The sequence below is a fragment of the Cephus cinctus genome, unplaced genomic scaffold, assembly GCF_000341935.2.
Source record: "Cephus cinctus unplaced genomic scaffold, Ccin1 Ccin1_scaffold0330, whole genome shotgun sequence".
In the NCBI taxonomy this organism is placed as follows: Eukaryota; Metazoa; Arthropoda; class Insecta; order Hymenoptera; family Cephidae; genus Cephus; species Cephus cinctus.
The window spans coordinates 2,745,661-2,757,539 of NW_014333027.1; the positions used below are offsets into that span (position 1 = coordinate 2,745,661).

The 11,879-nt window shown below is 38.0% G+C and overlaps 2 protein-coding genes across 5 annotated transcripts in view; both read left to right on the forward strand.

Moving 5' to 3' along the window:
• The window catches only part of LOC107266646, a 34,768-nt gene extending 23,915 nt beyond the window's left edge, over positions 1-10,853 (forward strand). For 3 of the 4 annotated variants that reach the window (XM_015737335.2, XM_015737333.2, XM_015737336.2), the window contains 5 exons: positions 336-705; positions 776-972; positions 1,350-1,739; positions 4,487-4,671; positions 4,868-8,206. In XM_015737335.2, coding sequence (XP_015592821.1) covers positions 336-705; positions 776-972; positions 1,350-1,739; positions 4,487-4,671; positions 4,868-4,928 — 1,203 coding nt within the window. In that variant the 3' untranslated portion in view covers positions 4,929-8,206. Of the gene's footprint in view, positions 1-335; positions 706-775; positions 973-1,349; positions 1,740-4,486; positions 4,672-4,867; positions 8,207-10,739 lie in introns of those variants that run through there. The other variant, XM_025083991.1, reaches the window with a different exon arrangement.
• Positions 10,854-10,946: 93 nt separating this feature from the next.
• Positions 10,947-11,848, forward strand: LOC107266657 (dnaJ homolog subfamily C member 30). Its single transcript, XM_015737352.2, has one exon. It carries the CDS (start codon positions 11,033-11,035, stop codon positions 11,705-11,707), a length of 675 nt encoding a protein of 224 aa, XP_015592838.1. The 5' UTR covers positions 10,947-11,032; the 3' UTR covers positions 11,708-11,848.
• Positions 11,849-11,879: the final 31 nt, after the last annotated feature.

Below are 11,879 nucleotides of genomic sequence, written 5' to 3' on the forward strand. Positions count from 1 at the left end.
TTTTTTTTTTTTGTAACTCACCCTACGCGAATAAATAACCAGGGTATAATATGTGCTTGGCTAACGACAGAGAGAATTTGGTGTAAATTATGAAATTACGTGAATGCGAAGCCTTTCAAGAACGACCTTTATTCTGAATGGCCACGAGGGCTTGAAATTAGACTGCATTTGGATTAAGAGATACTACACGTATGGCCGTTTATGCTTTCAATTATAAAATCCATCCCGGTAAATTTAGTGATACTTAAACTCTTTAACTTTGAGCGTATAGGGCAGAGGAGAAGAAACGAGGAAAACGCTGGTCGTATTCATGAAAGTTTTCTATCACTTTACAGGGTTCCTATGGTATCGTTAAGTTGGCCTATAACGAGGAGGACGAGACTCATTACGCCATGAAGATCCTGAGTAAAAAGAAGCTGATGAAGAAGGCTGGGATATTTGGTAGAATGGCGCCTCGGCAGAGTAAGGGCGCTTCCAGTAATCCTCTGGCTAAAGTGTACAGAGAGATTGCACTTCTGAAGAAACTTGATCATCCGAACGTGGTTAAACTGTTGGAGGTCCTGGACGATCCCGATGAGGATAATCTTTATCTTGTCTTTGAGTTGGTACAACGTGGCGAGGTATTGCAGCTTCCCACGGATAAACCGTTGGAGGAGGAAACTGCCAGGATTCATTTTCGCGATATCGTCATGGGGGTTGAGTATTGTAAGTTTGAAAGAAATATTTATTGATCTTTTTGATTATTATATCGTAATAATTTTTCTCTTCATTGCAGTACATTATCAGAGGATCGTGCACAGGGATATAAAGCCTAGTAATCTACTGGTTGATAGCGAAGGTCGTGTTAAAGTCGCCGATTTGGGTGTTAGCGCTGAACTTCGTGCAGCTGGGGAATTGCTTTCCGGTCCGGCTGGTACGCCAGCTTTCGCGGCGCCCGAGACAACTACGCCTGGTGCCGAATATTCAGGAACGGTACGCTCCTGGTTATTTATAATGGAATTTCAATGATGGGTTCAGCTGTGACTGCTCCATGTTGCGAAACTTTGTATCCTCATAAGTGTGATTAGCGTTTTTCTGTACTTGCACAGCCGTCGGAATTACAATTTGGTCGTAATAAGGTCTCGGCAAACAGGCCACGAGCTAGCTAATTGGCATCCCTGGTTAATTCTTTTACACCTACGAATTCAATTAGTAATTTCGAGGGATCCCTGTAAAACTTGAGTCCTTGCTCGACCGTGCAATACAGAAAAATAGGAATTACTTCATTACTCAAAGTTCGTTGCTATCGAGTTTCAGTATTGAAACTGAAGTCATTAAAACTTTCAACAATGCAATTTTCTATATGCTAGCTATGCGACGTCTGGTCGATGGGTGTGACGTTGTATTCACTGGTAACCGGAAGAGTACCTTGGAACGGTGACGGAAGTATAATAGGTGTCCAAGCAGCCGTACGTTCCGAGTCTTTGAAATTCCCTGAAAAACCAAAGTTGAACGAAGACCTGCACGACCTGATCTCGCGGATGCTCGCCAAGGATCCATCGGAGAGGATTACACTGCCGGAAATCAAGGAACACCCTTGGGTCACTTGTAACGGCCGTGAACCATTACCAAGCGAGGCTGACAACTGTCGACTTCCGGTCACGGTCACTGACGAGGAAGTAGCCAGAGTTGTCACCAGGGTGCCGAAACTCGACACTCTCATACTGATCAAAACTATGCTCAAGCAACATAGCTTCCAGGTAGGCATGATTTTTGATAACCTTTTGCAAAAAAGTAACAGTCATTAACTTTCTGTTGATTGAGAATAAATAATTTTCTAAATTTACGAATAATTCAAATTACCGGCATTTACAAAACTATGAATCATCTTTGTTTCTAGATTTAGTCCTGTAACTTTTATATCAATTTCGCGCGCACAATAGGACTTATGGGTTTCCTTACATATCTTTCGATTGACAGTTTATATATATATATCTGTTGTATGATTTTGACATATGTTTTCATGTATCTGTTACAATGTTATGCTTAATTTACATTAGTCATGCGCGTAGGCAGGTTACATTGTTTTATGGCAGATGGATTGGATATGAGTATACATGTATATATGACGTAGCCAGTTACGATATAGCGAAGACGTTATAGGTACGTCAAGTCCTGATGGAAATACAGCGAAACGTGAATAGCTCGTTCGGTTTCAAGAATAGCTTCAGCCATTTCAATAGCCACAGTCATTCGATATCGCGACGCGATTGACTTATTCTACAGAAATTCAAGCGCAACCTAAAAACACTATTATACTATACCACTGTTTAACATAGGTATATCAATACAGGTATAAATAGTTGGACCGCGACACAGTTTCATTTTGAGGGGCCATCTCGTTACGAACCTAAACGTAAATAAGTCCCCTCAAAGCGGAACTGACGTCTCGGCCCGACTACACTTAAAATCAATTACAGTATATGGGTGGCATTCGATTCCTTTTCTTTATTCATATCATACCTAATTATTTAAGGAAAGGAGAAATTCGTGTCTCTTGATACCAAATTTTTTATGAATCTAAATCGAATCCCTTTTCTTTTACTTTTTTTTAACTTTGAATCATAATATTCGCAAGTTGCTTCTGCACTACTTTCATATATATTGAGGAACATTTATTTGTAGCAATATCAGCTGAAATATCAACTTCCAAAGACGTTACTGGTCCGGAGGAAAAAAAATGTGTAAATATATAAAACTTAATGGGTATTGCTTTATATTATTAATCCATCGAGAATTTTATGCTTTACGTTCCTATATTTGTTTGCATCTCGTCGTGCGCACAAATGAATCTTCAATTCTGAGCAAAACAAACAAGTAAAAACGATGACGGTCGTTGGCTCAATGTATATGTATACATTAATCTATAGCAGATTCGCCATAACTTATCATGCACAGCCACAACCTACGTAGTTGTTCATCAATATTTTTTGGACGACAACATAATCGTCCTTATTACACAATTTCTACGAGATTCACGGTACGCCAAGCCTATAACGGTTAGGTTTCCAAAATGCTATGGAGTGGAATAACGTGTTATCCAAGTTTACGAGTTTAACCTGTTTTACGAGTTTCTGACCATCCCTCTTGCAGTCCACGCGGAAACCTCACCACGTGTCCGTCTCCTCTTTAGTATATATACCAGGTCTAGAAGTATGAAACCGGAATTCCCCTATAGATGGTGCTTGCCATCAGTTTAGGGTAGAGTCCCTCTAGTAAGAGTCCGGCCAACACCCGGAAGGGACGCCATATTAAGGGCTTGTTTGGCGCCACCATGACATTGCGCGAGACTCGGTCGAGTCTCGCGCCAAGTGCAGGCAACCCGCTGTACAGGGCTTAACACTACCCACCCTACACAATGCGAATCTCTCCCATATACGTATTCACACACACCATTCTATTCTGGAAAGAGCCATTAATATGGCGGAGCCAATCACGAACAAGCCCCACCGTTGGCCGGACTCTTACTAAAGGGACTCTAGTTTAGGGACCGTATGACCGCTTCTGCAGCGCCATCTTCTCCCTCTAGCAGCTGAGAAAGATTTTCAGTAGACAACAACCCAAGTTCGATATACCCAGTGTATTTACTACAAGCATCAACATGTCGAGTTTTGTGCCTATGAAGTACGGTTTGCGGACAGCACTGGTTTTTTGTTATCACTTGAAGAAAACTGCTGCAAAACATAATGTTGCGAGTGGTTTAAAAAATTCAAAAGTGATAATTTTGATGTGAGAAACGAAGATCGTGGAAAACCACCGAAAAAGTTCGAAGACAACGAATTGCAAGCCTTACTGGATGAGGACGATACTCAAACTCAACAAGAACTCGCGGATCAACTGAATGTGTCGCAGAAAGCCGTCTCCATTCGTTTGAAAGCATTGGGAAAGATTCAGATATACACACCATTAACATCAGTGTCTGACAAAAAGACAAAAAAAAGAAGGATGAAGGGTAGTAGGAAAAAATGTCCCTAATGAATTGCACAACAAGGTGATCAGTGATGAAATAGTATTTTTGTATTTATATATTTTTCTTGCTGTTAAATTCTCATATCTGATAAAGTATCATCATTTAAGATTGTAAATTTGTATGCCTAATAAAAATTTGACCTGAAATCAATTGGAGTGTCCTGGTTGGTTCTTGAAGCTTCATGGCTCATTTCTGTTTCTCGACAATATGGAAATACGTATCTGCCATGGGCGCCCGACACCGGCCTTATTATTTGATGAGTAGGCGGTCAATATCTGCTCGGGTTCAAGGGGGGTCGCGTTATTCTATGCGACGTTAAAGCTTTTACCCGCGTTATCACGTACCGAGTATATGCAATCAAGGTAATGCAACGGTTAGAATTTACGACCATGCATCATTCCTACACGCGACATTTAATTATAAAATTAAAGATACGAAGTGAGATGATCGTTTGACTTTGTCGTCTTTGATTTTCAGAATCCATTCCTACCAAGGAGAACGACCAAGTCCACGTGCAGCGACGCGACCAGCGAGATTTCCTCGACTAGAACGAGCGAATCCTCGGAGACACCGGAAACGGCCGACAGTCGTACGATTCGATTTTATAAAAGCGGCAGAAGCAACTCAGCACCAGATTCCTATGAGTGGCAAGGAAACGATAGGTATATAAATTGAATCGAGAGGGCAGGAAGCATAACTGAAAAATTCGTTAAACGAATTGGCAGTCAGTTTTATTTGATTGATTCAGGCTGGAAAATTAAAGTGAAAGAAATTGATTCTACGTGATATACATTATTCGCGACAGCCGACGTAGGTGTGACGTGACATTTTAAATGAATTTCGCTCGTTTGTTTTCAGACAAGTGTCCGTCGAGAGTCCTCTGCCGCCTGTGACGGAAGTCGAGGTCGAGCGACGGTGATATTTCCAATAGACCGAGAGATTCGACTGTGAGATGCTGCTCTCTCCTAATGGACTTAAAAAAACGGATATTTGAATCGAGATTATCGATACCGTCTGCGAATCCCTTACTCGTCCGCAGTGTGCGCGTAAACGAGTCTACAAATACGTATACATAGTACCGTTGCGACATTAAGAAGCGCCATCTATAAGCATCCGAACGAACCAACGAAAAAAATGTAATCTTCGAGAATCTCTAGGAAAACCTTTATCCTTCTACACTTTTTTCCTACATTCAATTAGTTTTATTTCTTTTTTTTTTCTGTCGATAGACTTTTTTATTTTTACGACCATGTTCAGCCAGGCCGAGGCTGACACCTGGTGGGCATCCCTAGCGATCCGTCCATTTATTTTTTTTTCTTCGTCTATATCTCTCGTGATAGTTATCCATAATGAAACGGGAAGAACATGAGCTCTGTGGATTATCGTCAGTTTCGTTCTTTTCATTTTTGTTCTCTCTCGCCTCTCATATTTCTTTTCTTTTCTTCTTTTTGAGTCCACGAGATCAACTTGTTACATGGATCGTATTAAGGAAGAGAAACAAAAGAAATAAGTACAGCAAGGATGTCTGGACACGTTGATGTATCTTGTTATTTGATGTGCGACAATTGGAAGGGCCATTCGAAATATCTGCAGTGGTAGGATCTACTGTCATGAATACTATATGTATACATTCGATGAAGATCATTGATGGAAGACTGTCATATTCTTTCACTATTCGTCATTGGACTTTGTCAGCCTTCTTTTTTCGTTAATTACTAATTTTAATATTCACTGCGACCTGTGGATATTTTATAGAAAGGATATTTTATAGAAAAGCGCTCTGTGGTTAGTTAACATTGTTCATGTTGTTAATATTGTTTATCACGCGGCGAAGACCCTTCGTTATCCTTGACCTGGAATGTCGGCGTTTATGAAGGGATGATAAAAATGCCCTTCGTAGAGTCGTGCCAGAACTTCATAACGGATTAAAGTAATGAAGCAATTACGCGTGCGGTCGCCCTAACGTTAATTTTTTCCATCACGGCTCACTGGCAACTTTGTTGAACTTTCAAAGTGGGAATAAGCGCACTAAAAGGCGAGGCCAACCTATTAATAAGATTACGGAGAGACGGATAAAGAGAGAGAGAGAGAGAGAGAGAGAGAGAGAGAATCTTACACGACATTCATTGTTCATTGGCTATAGACGTATATTTGCAATACGTATGTGCAAAAGTGTCATGCGTTTTTCCATTTTTTTTCCAATGCATAATTTAAGTACACAGAATAATTACTGCGCACAGTTTGTAAGCGTGTAAAGAAGTTCTCTCTTTTTTTTCCCTTGTGTTGATTTGCATCGTTAATCACGGGTAGAAAGAGAAGGGCGAATGTCGCATATTAATTTTGTCACCAAATTTGCATTTTAATTGTGATATTTGGTTGTGCGTTGACGTATCGTTTCGTGGCCTTTGTAAGGCGACAGTACATTAAACGAACTCGTTACTTTGGCAAGACTCAATTTACGTTACTAAATTATTTAGTTTATTGCAAAACGAAAATTCAATATATTTCTTCCTTTTATCTCTTCGTTGTCTTTGTGCGATATTCGTGTAAATTAATGTGTAATTATGCTTTGCGTTATTATCCGCTCAATAGTAATACCACATTGGTCGATCTGCCTATACTGAACTCCTATAAGCGCTGACTACTAAAATGCGTATCCATTTTTACTGATTCTACCCTTTTTACTTCAATCAAGATCATGTTTCGAAAAATGTGAGAAACTGTCAGGAGGGAGAGAGAGAGAGAATTTTTTGTGCGATCCTCCATCAAGCGATACTCGAATAGATAAAGATATATTACAAGCGTATAATTATTTATTTAAAACTCGTACAAAGTGGCCGATCAGTGCCAAAAGTGTGTTAAAAAAGTAATTCCTAGACACGACGACCAATTAATAATTTTTAAACGTTACTCTCTGTCTCTCTCGTTCCAATTACTGTTAGATATATAATATAAGACGTACAATTAATTTGTTTTATTCGTAAAGGGAGAAATATTTCCGCTAGACAACGACACCGTTTTACATATAACTATATATATCGTTATTGACATGGATAATAATCCTTTTAATATCTCAGCATAGATCTGACACCCTGTAATAGTGAGACTTCTCTTTGTATAGTTTTTTTTGCTTTAAACTTACTTCTGTACCGTCGCCCTTATTCACATAAACGACCTGTACCATAACACGGCACAAGATACACGAACGAAGGGACAAAGACAAAGGAAAGCGCAATTGCGTATTATTGTGACTTTTGTGAGATCTTAATTAAGACTAGGGGGACCATAAATTCTATGATCTTAGGGAATTAGCTTTTAGTGCTTAGAGGAAGATTTCAAGTCATATCAGAAAATTGACTTAATGATTTGTGCTCTTAAATCTAAGCGAGAGACACGTCTGAGAAGGTTGAACCAAATAAACGATAAAGAATGATAATGATGAGGATGAGGCTGGCCTCTGGCAAGAGGTTCCTGGGAACACTCTTGCTTATTGAATAAAAGTCTGTCTTAGCGATTCTGGCTTTTATAGTCAAGCTCTTTCAGACGTCATCGCCACGCTACGGGTATACAATAAATATATAACAAGAACGAAGAAGAGCTACGTGAAATTGATATTACCTATTAAAATATAGTAGATGTCCGTCATCACATGTTATATTCTTATAAATGCACAAAATATTTTATACTTCGTATTTAAGGCTATTTTGTTCAACTATTTTATATCTGCAGATGTACACCGAGCGGTGACGTGTCAGATGCGAGGAAACTTTTACAGACATTTTTCTCTTGCGGTTTAAATTAATTTCTCCGAATCTTGGTTCGTACCAAATATTCTAATACGAAGAACGCAGTACGAAAATGAAGCGGATGTAATGATAATAAGCGGCCGTTATGAGGATTTGATTGGTCGATTTCTTCTCAGACATTATTCTTGAACACAAGATTTCGGTGAATCTTAATTCCAGATGGCCTGACTATCTTGTCTTCAATGGAAGGTGTCTGAAACCAGTAACAAAAGAGAAAAATCGATTTTAAAAGGTTCCTCGCTTTTGACGTAATAATTCCGTGTACCTGTGCAAGCATAGATCTAGCTGAACAGCAGTTTGATGCACACTACGTTTCTAATCTTATTGTGAAAGAAGTTATATGTAAAGTTTATCTATATTATTATTATTATCGACATCCTTATATGCAAAACTTGTCTACATGCACCAAAGCCGCCACGAGTATACAGGATAATAAGATGGAAAATGTGAAGATGTCTTCTTCTGAGACAAAAATGTACAATAGGAAAACTGTCCAGCAAACACACTGATGCGACTCAGTGTCGAAACGTTATTGGCCCATTGACAGGTGAAATGGACCAATGAGTGCCCATCACTGGTCTGCTTTCATGTGTTTGTTGGTTGGTACGCGGCTGAGATAAAAATTTTTCTTATTGTAATATTGTACTGAATAATAATACAATTCTATATACATCGAAACAAATACTCTTTTTTATCATTACTTTATTGTTCGTCGCTTGTTTTTATTGACTTAAATTCTTATATATCTTTTCCATTTCCTTCGTCTCTATCTTCACTTAATCGAAGTCAGTGATATTCAAATGTTTGAGAATCGAATGAATTCTTTTGAAAATTAATCGTTTCTATTAATCGCTCTACCGGTTTTATTATACGGTTCAAGCGGATCGCTATTTCGCCACCTGGCTTGCGTATATGGAAACCAAGAATAGCTTTCGAGTAGTCATTAAGAGTCATTACTCAGTCAATACCATGATGACGGCATGCTATTAAAAACATTTCATAAATCGATTCACCGAAAGTCAATCGCATGTTCGCTACCGATTGCGTAAGTTATTTCTAAAATTGAAAGAGTGCCATGTTTCCACTTTTATCGCCAGTATTTTTGTATGGCTATATAAATACGTTCGATGCCATATTTGTGAACGCGGGCTGAGTGCTGGTTTGCTAGATTTCAGGGGCAGTTTGCGGTGGTATTCATTTCATGATGTAATACGAAGATCTTCTCTTGTCTGGTTAACTTTATGAATTGGTGCCATTCCAAGTATATGGTTCTACTTTTTCATATACTATACACCTGAATTTTTCATATAAAAACAGAATATATAATCGAATTGTGATATACAGTGGTAACATATGTCATCTTTTACTTTTCAATGCATAGGGAGCATAGGGAGCACAATTTCATGGCGCATCGAAAAGACAATCAAACCTTAATCCCTAAACACAGTCCACGGTTGGATCTCAGAGTGGTCGTACCTTCATTGTGGAGAGGTAGGACCTTATGGAAATGGGCAGGGAGGACCCATCTCGCTTTATTTCTTTAATTTTACGTCCTGCTTTGTTTCCCTACTATTTTTCTATTTCTCATCCTGTCGGCAGCAATTGACACTACTACTAAGTACCCAAGAATCGGTCCAATTTCATGGACTTTAGTCTGTCATCGGGAAGTTAGCGTCAAAAGATAAAAATGTATGTTTTAATGGCTACAAGATTGCTCCTTAAATACTCCTTATGTTTTCCTAATTGTTCCGCTGCTATGATAAAATGATTAAAAAATATTTATTAAAACAGAAAACTATTTTTTTTTTATTGTTATTCCAAATAATGAAGCTGATTTTCATTTGATTTTCTAAATTAATTAATTCCTCCACTCTGTTCCGCAATTTGTTTTTTATGTTATTAATGCTTCTTTAAATAACAAGTAAAATTTGATTTCCTCTTGGCCCAATTGTAAAAGTAAATAACATGTATGTTTATAACATGTTTAAAAACAATTTCTCTGTTTATTGAATGCTAGATACTTATTCGGGTGCAAGAAGATGCAAGCATTCGTACAGAAGCCCCGTAGTGACAATTTTTTTTTACTGTGCACATCTGAACTTTTTCATTTTGAAAAACTCAGCTCCATATAGTTAGCCCACGATCTTGTATACAGGTCTGGACACTTAGGCGAAAAACGCGTGACGATAAGGTGGCCACTGCCACAAGAGGCGTTAGTGTTGAAAGAGCCTATCACGTGCTACCACTACGCGTGTGCAGTTATCTCCTTCTTTAATACGTAACCTGCAGCTTTGCTCGTTAAAATGCTGGATATAATCACTAACTACACGCGCCAATGCCAATGTGACGCATTTGCCCCATTGAATAGTGTCGGATGTCACACCGATACACTAACCCACTCACAAATTTGCCCTACAAAAGATGGCGGACGGCCCCCCCTCCATTTCAAAAAATTTGCCACACTTCTCTCAACGGCAGGATACTTGAAGCTAGCGGTCTAGTAGTATATAGAATTCTGTGGTGTAGATGTTTGTCGACATATGTTGACACAAGTCGTGTAATTGTCTTCACGGTTCACCTTTGAACGTACCTGTCATAGGTGTGTTCGAAAATGAACCATGTTGTTTACTTTTACAAATGGGCCAAGAGGAAATCAAATTTTTAATAACATAAAAAACAAATTACGGAGCAAAATGGAGCAATTAACTAATTTAGAAAATCATATGAAAATCTGCTTCGTTATTTGAAATAGCAATAAAAACAAATATTTTTCTGTTATAATAAATATTTTTTAATCATTTTTTCATAGCAGCAGATCGCTAAGAAAAAAATAAGAAGTATTTAAGAAATCATTTTTTAGGCATCAAAAATATAAATTTTTATCTTTTGACGCTAACTTCCCGATTTTTAAATTTTATTTCCAGTTTCTGGTGAATTGTGGCGCCATCCGTTGGGAAAACTACACTTGCATGCGAGCTTCTTATAAGGTCGCCTCCAGTCTCTACTGTTATACTCCTTGAATGTTACATATGTTTTTGAAGGATAATCAGTAGACAAGAACATTATAACAAAGCCATTTATAAAAATTATTATGGTGCGAAAAAGATAACAATAACTTAATTTTTAATTAGTTAATTAATTTAATAGTAGAAGCTTGGACCTTCTACAGTGGCAATGCGAAGGATTACGTGTCTTATATGAGAATTCCTGTACATCAATGTGTTGGAATGCGATAAAGATGAGCCGCTTACGAATATTCTGGCCTTCAGTAAATAATATGAAGGTTAATATGTCAACTAACTCACTTTCTAAAAACCATTATGAAACCCTTGAACTGAAGCAATCTGCTACACATAATGAAATTAAGTCTGCATATTACAAATTAACTATGCAATATCATCCTGACAAGAACAAGAGTGATTTTGCCAAGGAGAAATTCAGAAACGTTGCAGAAGCTTACGAGGTTCTTGGTAACCAGCATTCACGTAAGGCCTACGACCGCAAAATTACAGTCAGGAAAACAGGGTTGTCACCACAAAGGGGTCCTGTCATCATTAAACCCCCAACAATGAATATCTATAAAACCAGGATGGCCACAAACACTGATGCCTCTAATATGTTTGATACAGGCTATAACTACGAAGAGTGGATACGTGCTCGTTATACAGCAAATTTCAGACGCCGTCAACAAGCAACTGGAAGATTAGGAAACATGATACATGAAGAAGATAAAAAGTCACCATCAATGTTAATCGGTTGTACAATATTTGGTATAATGTTCGTAATATTATTATGTCTTCAAACAACCAGTAACTATGATGTCCCTGCTCACTCATCTAAAACTAAGTCATCACTTAAAAATACAGAAAATGGATCTATTGGGAAAGATTAGGTGACTTTTGAATAGTGTGTGTATCTCACAAACATAGTGATATTATGTACCTCATAGATATTTATTGAAAATGTAGCCTGTACATAGTTGAGTGACAGAATTTTAGTAATAGGAAAAATAAAAATATTTTATTTTACCACATTACTGTAAATACATTTAACAAATGAAAGAA